Source organism: Dermacentor variabilis, chromosome 9 (genome assembly GCF_050947875.1).
Source record: "Dermacentor variabilis isolate Ectoservices chromosome 9, ASM5094787v1, whole genome shotgun sequence".
Lineage (NCBI taxonomy): Eukaryota > Metazoa > Arthropoda > Arachnida > Ixodida > Ixodidae > Dermacentor > Dermacentor variabilis.
In genome coordinates, this window is record NC_134576.1 from 93,266,185 (window position 1) to 93,283,314 (window position 17,130).

Below are 17,130 nucleotides of genomic sequence, written 5' to 3' on the forward strand. Positions count from 1 at the left end.
TTTCCAAACGGTTCCAGAAGCGTTCCATTGAACGGTTTCGAAGCTATATCCTTAGCTGTCTACATAGATTCGCTCCAATACTGACCAGAAGCCAAAATTGGAATACACCATTGAGCGTCTTTCTGCTCACGAGGCTCACATGCATCATTTCGGAGACACCTAGCGAGCGATGTGCCTTCCAAGGTCCACCAAAGTGCATACCAAAGTGCATAACAAAGGGCCACCAAAGTGCATACGTTTCCCTCTCACGCAGCTTCGCCGAAAAACAGCCCTTATTTCTCGTGGAACGGTGCCCACCTGCCCATCAACCTGTAGCTGCTCTCGCAAACGCGCTGTTCTCGCACCAGTTGTGATCGGTGCACGCTGAGGCTCGAAGGTTGGCGATCCCGCTTGGCCCCGGGCTGATCAGCCGCATGCACCCGCGGCGCAGCCCCGTGTGCGGCACTGCCAAAATACTGCAAGGCTGCGCCTCCTTGGGCATCGAAAGCGCACAATATTATTCCGTTAGACACTGCTCCCCGATAGACCACTGCACGGTTTGCGCGTAGGACTTTTCCAAAACCACTCGTACAGACCAAAAGCTTCAAGTGAGCGGAACAGTTAAGCATAAATTTTGTCCGGTTAAGACGCAGTAAGAGACGCAGTTTATAGAACAAGGATTACTTTTATTGGTTCTGAGTAATAAATATGTAAGCTACGTCTTTCCTTGTCCTTTTTTGTGTGTGAAGCTGCAGATTTTCGGCAAACATGATTAGAAATATTAGGACCCGAATGAAAATTCTCATTCTACACAGCCGATGGAATCTAACTCTTTCTTAAATTCAAAAACCTGCTTTCGCATGTATTTCGCAAACATTATCCTGCTTTTCGCATGTATTTAATACAGGGCAATTAGATATGGTCCCGACGCAAAACTGCCTCTTAACAACATTATGGAAACAGACGGAACACTCAAAAACTGCACACGCCGGGGCGGATACTGCACTTCATATCTGAAGTGAGCTGTATGGTCCGCTTTAGAAGAAAGTATTTAACTAGTACTCGATCAAGCCGTATATCTTCAGCCTTTCTACAAATTTGTTGCGAAGAATTGCTTGATATTGTTCTTTAGAGTTGAAACCACTCGGAAAGGAATAATAATCCAGGCATTTCGCATAAAAAGTAGGCTAGCATCTAGGATAGACTACACATTGCGCGTTTACTTAAAGACACGATCACACTGCAGGTCCTCCTATGTCCCGGCTGTTCCAAGAGCCGGTATATCACAACGCAAATCCTGTACCCATGGCCTCCGAGATTGCGCGCGCTGGCAGGTTTTGATCCGGCCGTTCCATTCGGGGCACTCTCCACCAAAAAAGTGTAATGAGGTGCATGCCACCGGCCGCTCCAAGATGGCGCTGTTAGCGAGGGCTTGGATGGCCGCGGAAGCGGCCGTAGAAGGCTGACTGCGCAATATTTCAACATGCGCATTGCCTGTCATTGCACGCTATGTGGAAGCCTTTCACTGGATATATCCCAGTCAATACTTTAGCTCTGCCTCGTGCTCTGCCTCGAACATATTGCAATCTGAACCGTCTTAGTCATTTTTTTTAGATTTATTTTATCATGTTCGTTTCCACATCCTTATCGACTGAATAATTGTAGCAGGAATATTCCGCACTTATGCTATGTTTATTATTCTATTTTCTTAAAGGAATCGCGCGTGGGTTCACACACCGTTCCTTGTCTGTGAGCTTGCAACTTATCGTAAATGGCAGAGATTATTTCCTGCCTGCTCAGATTTTTTTTTTTTTGCACTTTGCGTTGCAGTGATTCGGCTATTGATATAGATTTTTTCGCCCATTTATTGCACCTCTGTAGTACTGTACGTGATCTTCGTGCACAATTACTAGTATATTCTGGAAGTGTACTTTTCCTGTATTTATATTTCATTTCAATGTTACTCTTCTTTATTTACTGTACTGATGCTACCTGCTATTGCGTTGTGCCAATAATTATTTGCCTACGTTGATGTTTATTTTACCTCAATACATACAGGTTCTTTCACATTCATATCACCAAAGTTTCCCCCATATCGAATGCCTTCCTGCATGCTATGGTAGGTGTTTGTCAAACATACGCTTCAGTAAAAGAAAAGAAGGTCAAAACAAGCACTCGAACCACATAATTGATGATAAGGCGCTCCGGTGCCTACATGCAATGCGAAGCACTTAGCGCCTGCCGCATAGGCTTTCCGGTAAAGATTAATGTTGCACTAGGTGCCGCGGCGACGGCAGCTTGACGGCAGCATACGATACAGCGAGTGACGTAACTACATTTTCGCACTTAAAAGAAGAACCCGCATGGCAACTTACTTCTGTTATGTCGGCGCTATGGGAAGGCCACATATATTAGGGGCTACTGAAAAGCAGCAAGCATACAAGGCACGGCGAATTTCTCCTCTCTAGTCCACTCTTTGTAGGTCCACGAAGTAGCGGCTCAAGTCAAGTGGAAGGCTGTGGAAACGTCATAGGCTAATAATTAGGTATAGCACATATGAATGTCACAACGTCAATAATTTGAACCTACGTCAAAATGGGTACTCATTATATCTGTCGCCTACAGCTTCACTGCCCAACCACCTTCAGAGCGTGGATTGCTGACCGTTGTTCAAGCGAAAATCGTATTGCCTCAATAGTGGCGTAGTCGTGGTCACGCTAAAATAACCAGTTGCTCCCATAGCAGAGCAGCTACGGGAAAGGGGAGTTTGATGAGTTGACAGCTGCGCACAGGCCGCAGCGTGAGTCATTAGCAAGGATTCCAGCCGCATAGGCACGCTGATTGCCACGCGCGCAACCAATCAGAGCCGTTTCGCTTCAGCCGCGAAAGGAAAGGGCAGGAAAGGGTTTCGCGTGCACTGCCGTCGCTTCGTTTCCGTTCAGTTCCGTTTTGGAAAATCGATGGGCCGGCCACGCGTTGTGTGTTCCCCTGAGGAAGGGGCAACGTTCGACGAGCGGCGGCGAGAACTCACCCGTGAAAGGGCTCGCCGTTGGCGCGCCGATCCAGCCGTTAGCGCTGCCTGAGCCCAGGCAATGCGATAGCAACGAGTGGATCTCGAGCTGAGGGATCGGGAAGCCGAAGCAATCCCGCACCGTTCTCTGTGGGTTACGTAACCGTGAGGAAGGTCAGCTGCACGCAGGACAAGTTTCGTTTAATCCCATTTTCCGATAGGGGAAGGGCTGGTGATTTTCTTCGTGGCCCTTTACCCTTTCCACAGTTGCAAAACAGCAGATTAGCGCACATACACCTTAGCGGATCTCTCTGCCTTTCTATATACAAATTCTACTGCCAACACATCCGACTGTCGAGTTTACTGCAAGGACCCGCCGCGGCAGCTTAGCGGGTATGGCGTTGCCCTTCTACGCACGAGGAAGCGAGATCAAATACCGGCCGCGGCGACCGTATTTCGATGGGGGCAAAACGCAAAAGCGCCCGCGTCCCGCGCATTGGGGACATGTTAACAGCAACCTGGTGGTTAAAATGAATGCGGCGTACTCCACATCAGCGTACCTCGTAATCAAATTCTGGTATGGGCACGTAAAACCACAGGATTCTGTTTCCTGCAGGAATTCACGGTCACTAAAGGGGAGGAGGCAACTGCAGTTTTTGCTTGAAGATATATACTGCTCATAGTTCTCTGAACAATAGAACTATCCGTTATTGAGCTGATACAGCGACGTTGCCTAGGGCTAGTCGGCGATCTTCTCAAATAAACACGTGGTGCGAGAAATGGACATCATAAAGAAGAAAGAGAAACACAACGGAGCATTCAGTTCTGCCCGCCTTTCATTGAGGTGTCAGCTTTGCGCACAACATGTTTATAAATCTGCTTCCAGTTCAGCTTTAGCGCTTCCTTTCTTATTCTCTTTGCGATACATACACTGTCGCCAGGAATTCTCCAGCGCTCGGAGGAGTCAGGTGTGCTGTTCGGCGAACACATCGAACGAAACGCGTTTCAAGCCTTACTTCCTATTGTTGAATACACATATTTATGTTCTATTACGTTCTATTTTTATGAAGTCCTCTGTTATTTATATGCATACCCAGTGACCATACAAAACCGTCGTGTCTATATACACGGTATCGCCTTGATATTCGCTTCAACTTGGATTAGCACGCGATCATACATATGTCGGCCTATTTCACGCTGCTAAACCGGAAGCTTGGGCGTGTTGCTAAGCCATACTGGGGATTTTAAAACTGCGAAAAACGGCGGGAGGCCAGCCTAAGGAATACACAGCGCTGACTGACAACTAAGCTTTATTCTGCGCAACAGCACAACGTATACCTGCGCAGTCTGCTTAACTTGGCATTGATTGTGGTGAGTGCGGCTGTGGGCCGTGGTTTTAATGATGGGAGGTTCTTAACGCAACCGGCACCAGATAACACGAGAAATTTTGGAGGCTCTTGATATGGCAAGGTTAGGGTACATGTTGATCATTTAGCCTTCGGCTTCTGGGTCAAACAAACCAATTGAATTTGTTTTTCATTTCCTGACCTTGCTTGAATTGTGCGCGCGCTATGTACAGCTATATCGAAATATCGTCATTTTACTTTTCATTCTTATCTTTATTTGTCATTTTGTTGGAGAGTGCGCAAGCATAAATTGCGCCATTTGAGTAATAAGCTCTACTTGTCAGTCAGCGCGGTGTCTGTGTCTTTCTTCGTCTAGTCTGCCGACATTTTGTACTGTTCTAACATCCCATGTACTATTTTACCTGTGCTTTATTTTCTCTCTCCTCAGGCTCTGTATGCTACCATTCTAACGTGGTTCAAACTTGTTACAGAACAATTAGAGGTCGGGCCAAATGCTGGCAAGAGTACGGCAATGTTAGCACTACCTGCTGCAATAATTGCACAACCAGCTTAACCTCCCTCGACGTCTTTCAGCCGTCGTAAGCCCACCGGCCCGCCCGTTTATCCATCCATCCATCCATGCATCAATCCATCCATCCATCCATCCATCCATCCATCCATCCGTCCGTCCGTCCGTCCGTCCGTCCGTCCGTCCGTCCGTCCGTCCGTCGGTCCGTCCGTCCATCCATCCATCCATCCATCCATCCATCCATCCATCCATCCATCCATCCATCCATCCATCCATCCATCCATCCATCCATCCATCCAGTCGATCGTCGCCATTCTATTCCAAGTATGCTCTCGTCATTCAATCGTGATTATGCCACCGCTGCCATGCAATTGTCATGTGCCTTGTCAAACAGTCGTTATCATACTTTTGTTGTAATATCTACGTCATAATGCCGTCGTGGTCATGCCATCGTCATCATGCAGGCTTCGTCGTCCGACTCTCATTTTACGGCTGGCATGGGTACATCACTTTTGTCATAAAAGCTTCATAATACAGTTTTCGTCACGCGACGGTCGTCATACATTTCTCACTATGGCATTGTCCTCATACCTTTGTCGTATCGTCTTCGTCGTTGCGTCGTCTTGCAATCGTCGTCATGCATCCCTTCTACTGCCGTCATGGTGCCCTGGCGGTCGTTTCGTCGCCGTCATTCTAACCTCTACATCCGCCTCTCATGATGTCGTTGGTATCATTGCATCGTCGTCGTGCAGTCGTGAACATACATTGTCTTCATGCCATCGACATCATGCCGCCTTCGTCGATATTTTGACGTCATTGCTTCTTCGTCACTCTATTGTAATCCTGCTCTCGTCATTCAATCATGATTTCGCCGCCGTTGTCATGCCATCGCAGTCAGAACGTCGCTATCATGCATCCGTTCTCATACCATCGTCGTCATGTCGTTGTTGTACTGCAATCATCCTCATTCTAGCTTCGTCATCCGGATGTCGTCATACTATCGTCTCACGCCCTGGTCGTCACGTACTCGTCATTCCATCGTCCTCATATCGTCGTCACGCTGTCGTCGTTACACCAGCGCTATCATTTAAGAATCGTCATCTCATTGGTTTCATGCCGTTATCATCATGCCTAATTTGTCTTTCCACTGATGTCGTTCAATCGACGTCAATCGTTCTTCAACTTTCCATCGTCCTCACTGCGTAGGAGCCATAGAGCCGTCGCCATGACACCATGTTCATAAGCACGTTGGCACGCGAGTGCCACAGCAAACTGGGACGATGCCTCTGTAGGTCGCACGGGGCTGATGGAACGGAAGTCTCATAATAGCCACAAATGCTAAGTGAACGCGACTTCAGAAGTACGGTGTGTCGGCACGTTGTTCGAATCACAATTTCACTAACATGGACAGTCATGATGAAGTGAGTTCTGTTTTAATTTTCTGTTTTGAAAATGAACAAGAGACATTTTTTAAAAAATTTCAGATCCTACTTGAAAAATACAGGTACCTGCGCCATAATATATGGATAATTTTCGCATGTTAGTGAAGCCGCGAATTCTTAAGAAACCTATTCCTACTTTGTTTAAGAGCACTGTGTCATAAGCAATGACGGAGAATGCCTGGGAAGCACTAATAATGCATTCACATTTCGCTGCTTTTCTAGGTGCACTAGCACAACAACAAGCAATTAGGTTTAGTATTCTTACGATGCTTCGCATTATTTCCTGTGTCTATGCCTGTTTGTAACCACTTTCCCCGGCCTCTTGAATTAAAAAAAGGACACTTTCAAATTTCCGTGGTGGTCAAAATCGCAGCTGCGTCACATGGGTTTCTCAACCACAGCAGCGAGAAACTTTAGCGAGTTGCACACACAAATCAAGTTTCGCGCCACAAATGCACTGGGTATGTGCACCTCTTCAATGACACAGAAAAAAGCACACCGGCTATCATACCCGGCCAGGCAAGCACGGGCTTCGTGGCGGCACCGCTAGATGGCGCAACGTGTACAGGGGAGAGCATGACAAAGGAAACCGGCTGCAGTACACATCTCATGCGGTGGCAATACGCTGTGTCGCTACATTGCTGCGTTGTGTGTCGAACCAACGTCGGCATTCGCCGCAAGATAAGCCCTCTCGTGGAATACTAGAATCACTAGTATTCCTGACATACTAAACAAAAGTTAGAGTGCTCCTACCTGGCAAAAGGATAGACAGTTGGGCGAGTTGGAAGGGTAACATGATTTTGGCTTCTAGCGCGAAGTGAAACACGGACACAGAAAGGAGCAGACAGGACGAGCACTCGTCCTGTCTGCTCCTTTCTGTGTCCGTGTTTCACATCGCGCTAGCAGCCAAAATCATGCTCCTACCTTACCGTTGTCACACGAACCTCCTTAGAATCATGAGCCATTCCACTTTGTTCAGCAGGATGACCAGCGAAACTGAGTAGCACAAGATATAGAGGTTACACAGGATCTTGAACAAAGTTACGAACACATTTATTGTCTTGATCGGTGGTCATAGTGACGAAAGATAGGCCACACATTTATTTTTATGCATCCGCGTTCATTTGCCTTATAGATCCGTTACATACATCCGCCTTTTCATGTTGAGGTACATTGATGCAAAGAACTGGAGGCCGACATCACCGCAACCACTGGCAGTGCGCCGGTGCTGTCAGAGCCTTCGCAAAGAGAGGGTTAGCGTGGGAAAATGAGCATTATGAGCGGTATCGGAACCAGCTGTGGAAGAATACGACGGCGCGAACGATTTATGCAGAGAAAGAATTTGTTTTTACTGTAATACTTAGATATTTGATGAGTACAGAGTCGACAGTTTGATTCATACTTACAAAACCCTTAAATCATTTCACTTTATTTTCCGAAAAAATTTCCAACAGGAGTTTTCTCACCGCCCAATTGATGACCGATCCCCCAGAGTGGGATAAGCCATTTCACTGATATAATATAATAATATTTGGGGTTTTACGTGCCAAAACCACTTTCTGATTATGAGGCACGCCGTAGTGAAGGACTCCGGAAATTTTGACCACCTGGAGTTCTTTAACGTGCACCTAAATCTAAGCACACGGGTGTTTTCGCATTTCGCCCCCATCGAAATGCGGCCGCGTGGCCGGGATTCGATCCCGCGACCTCGTGCTCAGCAGCCCAACACCATAGCCACTGAGCAACCACGGCGGGTTAAGCCATTTCACTGAGGAACAGGAATAAGAACAAACATTTGAGACCAAGATCACCGCACCGAATGGCAGTGCGCCAGTGGAGTCAGCGCCTTAGCCAAGGCAGGGACAGTATGGGAACGCTGGCATGATGAGCGATAACGGAGCCAGCTGTGGAAGACGAAGACGAACGCGCGAGAAGTGGCACGTGTCGTTGATGATGGCGATAGCTTTTCCTCACACAGATTAGTTGACGGACACGAAAAATGCACGGAGCCCTAACCATAGACCGCTTCGCCCTAAAAACATCACCAATGGTTGGTCTCAAACCTGGTTCCTACAGCGCAGCAGCCCCGTGCTCTTCTCATTAGACCATGGACAAAGGCCTTGAAGTTCCACCGCAATACCATTGCAAGCTTCCTGGCGTCATCACACAGCAGTCATGGCTTTCGCCAATAATTCGTGATCATCCCGCAGTTGACATGCCATCGTCGCCATGCCATCGTCGCCATGCAATTGTCGTACCGTCGTGATTATTTCATCGTCGTCATTCCAACTCCATGATCCGTTTAACGTTGTGTCATCGTCGTCACGCCATCGTCATCATGGTGTCGTCACAGCATCGTCACCCTATTGTCGTCATGGCTACGTCACCACACCGCATTCTCTGCTACACCAAGGCCGTTCCTTCTATTTCATCGTCAACATATTGTCACCATTCAATCGCAATCATGGCGTCGTTGTCATGCCATCGTGATCATTGCCTCCACGTGATACAGACATATAATTCATTAGTTGTCATACTGTCATTACGGTGCAGTGGTGTCGCTACATCGTCATCATTCCAGCTTCGTCATGTCATAGTCCTTACACAGTTGTAATCACCCCACTGCCCTTAAACCGTCGTCATCAGACCGCCTTCGTCGTTCCATCGACCAATCGACGTCATTTCTTCCGCATTCCATCGTCGTTTTTACTATCGTGATCATGACCGGCCTTGGCGAGCGAGCGCCACAGCAAAGTGAGTCAAAACCGGAGAAAGTGTACGTCGCATATACTCGAAGCAATGTCAACCTCTAAACGACCACAGCAGACTCTAAATAAAGGTGCCTGAAATGTATCTTGTCTCAAACATTACGGTGAGTTCATAGATTGCTTGAAGGCTAATGGCATTGACGCCAACAGTCATCATGAAGTGGGTTCTACAGGAATCTCTTTCTATACGAAGCTTTCTTTCTCTCTTGCTTCACTTTGCGTCTGCTAGCATGTCGTCTTGCAGAATGGGCCGATAAAGGAGATATTGCAAGCCCTAGCAGCTCGAGGTGGCAGTTGTAGTATACGTATTCGCGGACGCGAGCCCCAAGACAAACACATCGTCGACGTCAAGCCTTCATTCCATTGCCTTCATTTCATCATCGATAAGAGCAGCGTTTCTCACCAGAAAGAAAACAAGCTTCGCTGAAACTGATTCGCCAATTGCGCATGGGATACGAATAGATAGAACAAGAATCAACTTCAGAGATGGTCATCTTATGCACGTCTATAGAAATTCTCTTCTTCATATTTACTCGTCGCATTTGTTCAAACAATGGGCTTTCTTCTTTTGAGATTCTTAAGAGAACGCATTTCAATGACAACGGACAATAAAAAGTAACTTCTTCGCTAGGCACTTGGTTATCGAGCGACTAAAAATACGGCCTTTTTGTGACAGAACGATGCCTGTTTTTCACCTAGGCATTTTTCCCTCTAGCTGCTTCGTAGTTGAACCGTCCATCGGCAACGGCGATGCGCTGCCGGCTACTGCTCACGACTTTTTCGACGCTCTGGCTCGCTTCCCTGCTCAACCCCGCGGCGGTCAGCGCAACCAACGTCTTCTCGTCGGTGGCGCACATGAAGGAGCTGATGTCACTAGAGCAAAGGCTCGTTTCCAAGGTCGACGACTTCTTACACCGCATGGAAACCAAGCTGGATCACATGCGCAGGTGAGGAATTGCCAGCGTACCTCGCTATGTGCACTTCGCTACTAACGCGCGATCGTTATTTTTAAGGCGGTTTTCGATTAACGTATTTTTTTGTAACTTTACACTTACTTTCTTGCAACCGAAAATTATTTAGATAATAGACATCTCCACTACTAGCTGCTGACACAACCAAGAGTGACGAATTTCGATGTTTATTGAAGACGCGAAATCGCTGAAACTCGTAAACGAAACCCGAGGCCTCATGGACCTTTGGACCTTTGGCGTTTTATGAAATAAGTTTGCCTGCATCATCGCTGCCCTGACTCAGCTCTGTAGCGCACTCCTTCTGCAAGTGGAGAAGTATTGACAAAGCTTCTTGATCGCAACTGGTCTTTGTCATTGGCTGGCAGCCTTCGCTAATATAAAATGTCCAGCAACAGAACTAGCGGGATTTTGTTCTTACCAACAACTGCAACGTAATAGCTGTTAAAACGCAACTCTTAGGCGCCCATTCCTGCGGCAAGCGTCGGCGTCCTCGTTGTAACCGAGGCGACGAGCACGGCGAAGGATGTAAGAGCCAACGCAGATCGCAGCGGGGGACGAAAGACGGCGATAGCAAAGGGGTACCGAGAAGGAAAGCGGAGAAGGAGGGTGTGGCGAAAGCGTGAGAAGAAAAGTGTCGTGCCGCGCGAGACAGGCTCTTCAGAGATGAGCGCTATGAGAGTGCGCCAGAGTAGCGCGCAGTCGTCTTTTCACCGACGGTGCCATCCATAAGGCATGCGGCGAGCGTGTCCGTCGATATCATATATGGAACAAAGCGCTGCATGAGTGGAGGTCTCTCTGCGGCGGCTGCAGTGAATCGCAGCCGCGCGTCACGCATGCGCTGCTTCTGGCGACATCCCAATTAGCGAGGCAGTAGCGCCACACTACGCTCCGTTTACAATGTGCCGAACGAGACAGATTGTCCGTGCCAGGCAGGCGATCTATGTTGGCCTCAGAGGCAGCACTAAGATAAAGTCGCTCGCTGCTGCTGCCACGCTTCTTCCCTCCAGCCTTTTGACAGGCAGTCTCCGCGGTCACTGAGTGCGATATATTCCTGTTTACCTGTGTGCGCATGAAATCGCGCTTGTTAATTTAGCTAGTAAACGAATGTTTATAAGTTTACACAGTCGGTAAATATTTTATACTTACTTCGTATAGTTGTCTACTAATTTGCTACCGCATTCGATGGTTCGACTTTCGGGTGAAACTTCGGCTTTTTAATTAACCTGCGAAGGCCAGTATGCAATCACAAGCAACCTGGCGTGCGATGTCAGCACGGGCAAGAGCATTATGAGCACAGGCAATGAATGAGTCTGCATCAAAATGGAGCTTCACATACACGGGCAATGGTGAGTTGTAGACAAACAGCAGATAAAAAGGTGAATAGCCAGCTGTGTCGTAACGGGAAGACTTTTACGCGAAGGTCACAAAAGGCAGGTTGATATCCCCGTCCCGGTGGTTCTCGCACCCGTATATAGGAAGCATATTTGTGACCGCACGGTTGAGGCGTTAAGTGGGGCCGTTTGTCTGTGCATGGTATGCTGTGGTGAACTTGTGGTTGGTCGAGAGGGAACGAAGAGTGTCATCGACTGCTTTAGACCGGAAGCAGCTGCCGTGGTACATGATTAACGGCTGAGGAGCAACCTGGCGCAAGAGGACATTGTGAAGAATGAAATCGGCTACATCTATAGCACAGCTGGTGGGAAGTGCTCGTGTCACAGCGTACAGCGTGCGTAGTCAGTAGCGACTGCAACGGATCTATTCCCAGTGGTTCACAGGAGATCGAGTCCCACTAGGAAAAATGGTTCATCAGGGATGCCAAGCGGAGGCAGTATGGCAGGTATGTTAGGCAGCTGGCAGAGTTCACAAGCCGCCACGTACTATCGCACCGAAGGGTAGAGACCACCCCTAAACGAGTGCCGATTGAAGTGATCATGTGTGCGTGATACGCCTCAGTGGCCGACGGTTGGTTAGTCGTGAAGGTGACTCAAAACAGCAGAGCGAAGACGCCCTGGAACAGCACGCAAGAGGTCAATGTCATCAGCATGGCTGTTGCAGTAGTGTAAGGCGTCGTTGTCAAGCACAAGCATCATTAGGGAAGGGTCAGGGTGCGGAGAGTTGAGACCATTCATATAATAGGCCGCGAAGACGAGTCGCGGCACTGTTCGGCAGATATGAGAACGAAGCCTGTCATGGAAAGGACAAAGTCTTCAAGTTCACCTTCCAGTGCATTAGGGGGATCGACTGGGTATCGAGAGAAGCATTCGGCGTCCAGGTGAAGCCGTTCAGATTTGTAGAACACACAATATCTGTACTCTTGAAAACGTATTTCCCAACGACCAAGCAGACCACTGAGCTCCTTGAGTGAGGAAAGCCAGAAAATTACATGGTGGTCTGTAATAACCGACAAGAGTCTCTCATAAAGGTACATTCGGAATTTTGCGACGGCGATGAAGTGATTTTGCGATGAAGTGATTTTGCTCCGACAGCAAGAAAAGGCGGCTTGCGTAGGCAAGCATGCGGTATATACAATGCTGCTCTTTTGCAAGGACAGCGCCTCTGATGCGTGGTCACTGGCATCGGTGCGAAAGTCGGTACTGGCCGAAAGGCCGAAATGTGCTAGAACAGGAGCATTAGGATGGCAACAAGCGATCGAAAGGCGTCCGCTTGTTCACAACCTCGAGTGAAAACTACGTCTTTCTTGAGTACGCCAATGAGAGGGCGGGATGCTTCCAAGAAATTCCTGACAAAACGGTGGAAGTACAAGCATAGGCAAAAACCGTTGCGGAAGTCCTTGGCCGACCACGGAGTGACTTACCACGCGGAATGTATCAGGGTCTAGGTGCACGCTCGCAGCGTTAACAAGGTGGCCGAGTACGCAGATTTCACAGTGCCCAAAGCGACATTTCGACGAATTAAGCTGAAGGCGGGCACGGCGAAAAACTTCAAGCACGGTGGACAGCATTGGTCGTCTATAGCAATTTTTCTAGCATCATGAGCGCATTTCGAATAAAGAGAAATATCTGGCGCCGTTGAAAGTGTTGATAGCGTCACCAATAAGAGGGAGAGAATACGCATCCTTCTTGGTAAGCTGGTCGAGATGGCGGTAGCCTACACAGAATAACCTTGTAAGGTGGTCGAGGCCCAAGGACTGCACCAGGCCTCAATTGTGCCTTTACCAAGCATTTTAGCAGGTTCATATTGTCTAGCAGAACGTACCGGCGCTGACACATGGTAAGATTGTCGGTTAACAGGATTCGCATCGTCCAACAGAGCCAACACGTCATGAATATAGGAGATGTACGGCTCTGTAGGCTTCTCGGCACGAATTGCGAGTACTTTTCTTGTCGCTAGTTGTCGTCCCATAGGTTTTCCAAGTAGATCGCATAATTTCTTCTTCGAGACGTTGCAACTTCTCAACTTTTCAACAGCGTCCAGGAGCCCTATAAGGTAATGCCAAGGCGTTTTTATTCCAATCTCCTGATGTCAAATTTGTGTAACCGCCGACGGAAGCATCGGGCGGTAACCCGCAGCGTTGCTGCGACAGCCCAATCAAACGCCCTCTTAATTTATAGGAGGCCATTTTTCCTCTCTTTTAAAATGAATAACATTGCTACATGGACGAGAAGAAAGGGGGTTAACCGAGGGGCCCGGTTTTTATTAGTCATGTCCTGATAAGCCAACAAACACTGACACCGAGGACAACATTGGGGAAATTACTTGTGCTTAATAAATGAAATAAAGAAACGATAAATTAATGGACAATAAATTATATGAGAAAACAACTTTGCGCAGGTGGGAAACGATCCCACAACCTTCGCATTTCGCATGCGATGCTCTACAAATTGAGCTACCGCGGCGTCGTTTCCCCATCCCATTTTTTTGGTATTCACGTTGCCTATCAGAACCCTGTGAGTGTTAGCCAGCGCCACCATTCACAGACCTTGGCGGCGGACGTGCCACATCCTCATCTGCCGTAGACGTCACAAGAACGTGATCTTTTGGGGTGAAGGCAACCGGTCAATAAACCTATACCTGGTACCTGAAGGCATCAATGCTGCCGGATTCGAGACCCTGGTTATGTTATAAACGAGAAGAAAGGGCATTACCGAGGGGTCCGATTTTTATTAGTCATACCATGAGAAGTCAATAAACACTGACACCGAGGACAACATAGGGGAAATTAGTTGTGTTTAATAAATGGAATAAAGAAATGAAATGTTGGCTTCTCATGATATGACTAATAAATATCGGGCTCCTCGGTTAATCCAAGTTGGAGTACTCCAAGTTGAGTACTCCAACAAAGTCACCTGCCATCTACGTCTTGCTTTCCCTGTCTCTCTCTCGTACCCGATAAAGAGAGGTAGGCCAGAAACACGCTGTCGTGGTAGACCTCTCCTCCTTTCTCTTTGTCAAACCTGCTCCTCTGGCGACGGGCAGCATCTTATAAGGAGAACGGCCCCGTCTGAAACCTCCATGGTAATGCTTTTCATGTAGAACTACGCGGATCAATTTCAAGGTATTTTGAACACAGCGCGTTTGGCGCAATCGATTTCTTTAACCCTTGTTTCCTATCCCGAAACGTTGGTAAACAAGGCTGATGTTGAGTCCACAGCGGTGATTTGATTTGTTGATGCGATTATGCCCTACGTATATTTGTCGGTGTATTTAGAGCGGCACTGTTAAACCGAAAGTTTCGTAAAATCTGACTTGTTGAATCTATAGATATGAGCGTACTAAGCTATTCGCCATCCACTGCAGCTTTCTGAACGAATACTATGAGACGAATGCTTTCAAAGACCGGAAGCTCACACCCTCTTCGACCGAGCGTGAGTACAAAACCCGCACGGCCAGCCGCGTGGACGCGTACAACACCACAAAGCGCCTGCCAGTCGACTGGAATGAGATCGTGCACCACTTTCGGGTGCCCGACTGGATGGGTGAGTATTCTATTTATTAACGCGATATCGTTAAGGTTACAAGATAGCGTCAGAGTAGCCCGCGTCGTCTGTTAACCGATAACGGCACTGATGGCATCTAAAGAAACAAAGCGCTGAATGAGCGAAGGTCTGTCTGCGAGGGCTGCTGTGTATCACGCCCACGCGTCACCGACGCGCTGCGTCTCTCGATCTCCCGATTAGCGAAGCAGTCGTGCCACACTTCACTCCGTTTGCAACGTGCCGCGCGAGACAGATTGTCCGCGCTAGTCAGCAGATCGGGAAATGAAAAAACCTATACAGCTGAGCTCATATTTCAAATTAGGAAGTATCGTAATCATGGGTGAACTGTGTTATTTCTTCCTAGTCGTGGCAAGAAAATAAGAACAAAAGAACGGAACTTCAGATTCCGGCAAATTGTACCCTCTGGGTACTGAATTTGGGTAGGCTTTACTTCAATGTCTTAGTGCTACACACGACCACTGTGCTGAAGGCACTACTACAGATGACGAGAGGTTCGACCATCCCAGTTCCGTAAGAAATGGCGAAAGAATTTTTTTTCTCCTTTCTTGTAACGCCTCCAGCCAATGCATGCGCATCTTGCGCGTGCGGACTGCACCACTCATCGAATTATTTCTATTAAAATAATACAACATGGGTTGCTGTACACTAAGCTAATTTTAATTACTGCTTAATTATTATAACAAGGGAATATGCACCTAGTGTCTTCCTTCACCTAAACTTTCTTAGAATCTAATGTGCACTGTCTCAGAATAATATGCAACTTCTACACATATTTCGACAGTTCAGCATAATGACTGATGACTCAAGGGCGTTGGTGGTGTGCCTGTGTTACTCGTCCTTTTCCGCAATTTTCCCGAGGCATGTCCGCTTTGCCGAACTGAAAGAAGTGACAGAGTTCGCGTGCTTGACTTGTCGCGTGTCGTCGCTCTCAAATGGCAGGGATCGAGAAGCTGATGATGGAGTCGAACGACACGTTCCCTCGCCCGAGCGACCTGCTGGACGCCGGAGAGGCGCTCATCCTCCTCCAGAAGACGTACCATCTCAACCTCACCGACATGACGAAAGGAGTCATCATGGGACACACGGCAATGGCGCAGTTGACAGGTACGCGTGCCATAATATAGCCTCTTGGTATCGCTAACTAGTTTCTGCGTTCCAGTTGAGGTGGATGAAATTGTTTTCCCTCATTTTTTTCTTAAGAATAGGTGAACTATTGTTCAGTTATGAATTGTTTTCGTTGAGTTACAAAACTCCTAATTGCAGATGTGCCCAAGCTAGCAGAGTTCTACTATACAGGATATTTTTTGGAACTTTTGTGTACATTGTATTTTGAATTGCTTTGACAGCACAGTTTAGATTCCTTTTGTTTCCAATTGGAGAGAGGACTTGCATAGCAAATGCAAAGAAAATATCAGGGAATGGAGCCGCATTAGCTATGCTTCATGGAATAATTATAAGCAAGACACATAGAAAGTAAGAGAATTCAGGAGGGGAAATAGCACCAGAGTACGCAACAGTCAATTTTTCATAGCTTCAATATGGACAGCCAATCAAACAGGGTGATTAGATTCAAACTCAGCAGCATCTCTCGTATATGTTTTTTCTGTTAACCACAATATACTTTTCCAGCGAATGTATGTTGTACAGTATGTTGTCTTAAAGGGGAATGGTGTGGAGCTGTGAGGCCGATGCGAAACACCAAATAATATGAGTGGGTAGTATCAATGCATGTTCACGCAATAAACGTGGTTCAACAGTGTTCGCGCAGGTTCTGTTTGTCAAAGCGTGGCCTTCCCCTTTTTACCCCCGATGCTCAGCGAGAGACTGTCTGTACTTCGGCCAGCTGCTGTACAGCAAGTCTGACTTCGAAGACGCCATCAAGTGGTTCGAAGAGGCACTCGCAAGGCTGAGCCTCGAGAAGCAGCCCTCGATCTCGCCAAAGACGGTGCATGATTACCTCGCCAGCAGTGTCGAGAAGGTGAGGCCCCGCTCAACACGTGACTGTGCTCGCATACTCAAGAGACTCCACTATCTCGTGAAGAAACCCGTGGCAAAAATTAAGTACTCGTAAATTTAGGAATAAACACAAACCAAAAAAAGCAATGTTGTAACGCGCTGCAACCTGCT

At 47.6% G+C, this 17,130-nt stretch overlaps 1 protein-coding gene across 1 annotated transcript in view; it reads left to right on the plus strand.

Moving 5' to 3' along the window:
• The first annotated feature begins 9,824 nt into the window (after positions 1–9,824).
• LOC142558459 (prolyl 4-hydroxylase subunit alpha-2-like) overlaps positions 9,825–17,130 on the plus strand; it is a 45,729-nt gene continuing 38,423 nt past the window's right edge. Inside the window, exons 1-4 of the mRNA XM_075670590.1 lie at positions 9,825–10,021; positions 14,804–14,982; positions 15,943–16,107; positions 16,821–16,981. Coding sequence (XP_075526705.1) covers positions 9,825–10,021; positions 14,804–14,982; positions 15,943–16,107; positions 16,821–16,981 — 702 coding nt within the window. The remainder of the gene's footprint in view (positions 10,022–14,803; positions 14,983–15,942; positions 16,108–16,820; positions 16,982–17,130) is intronic.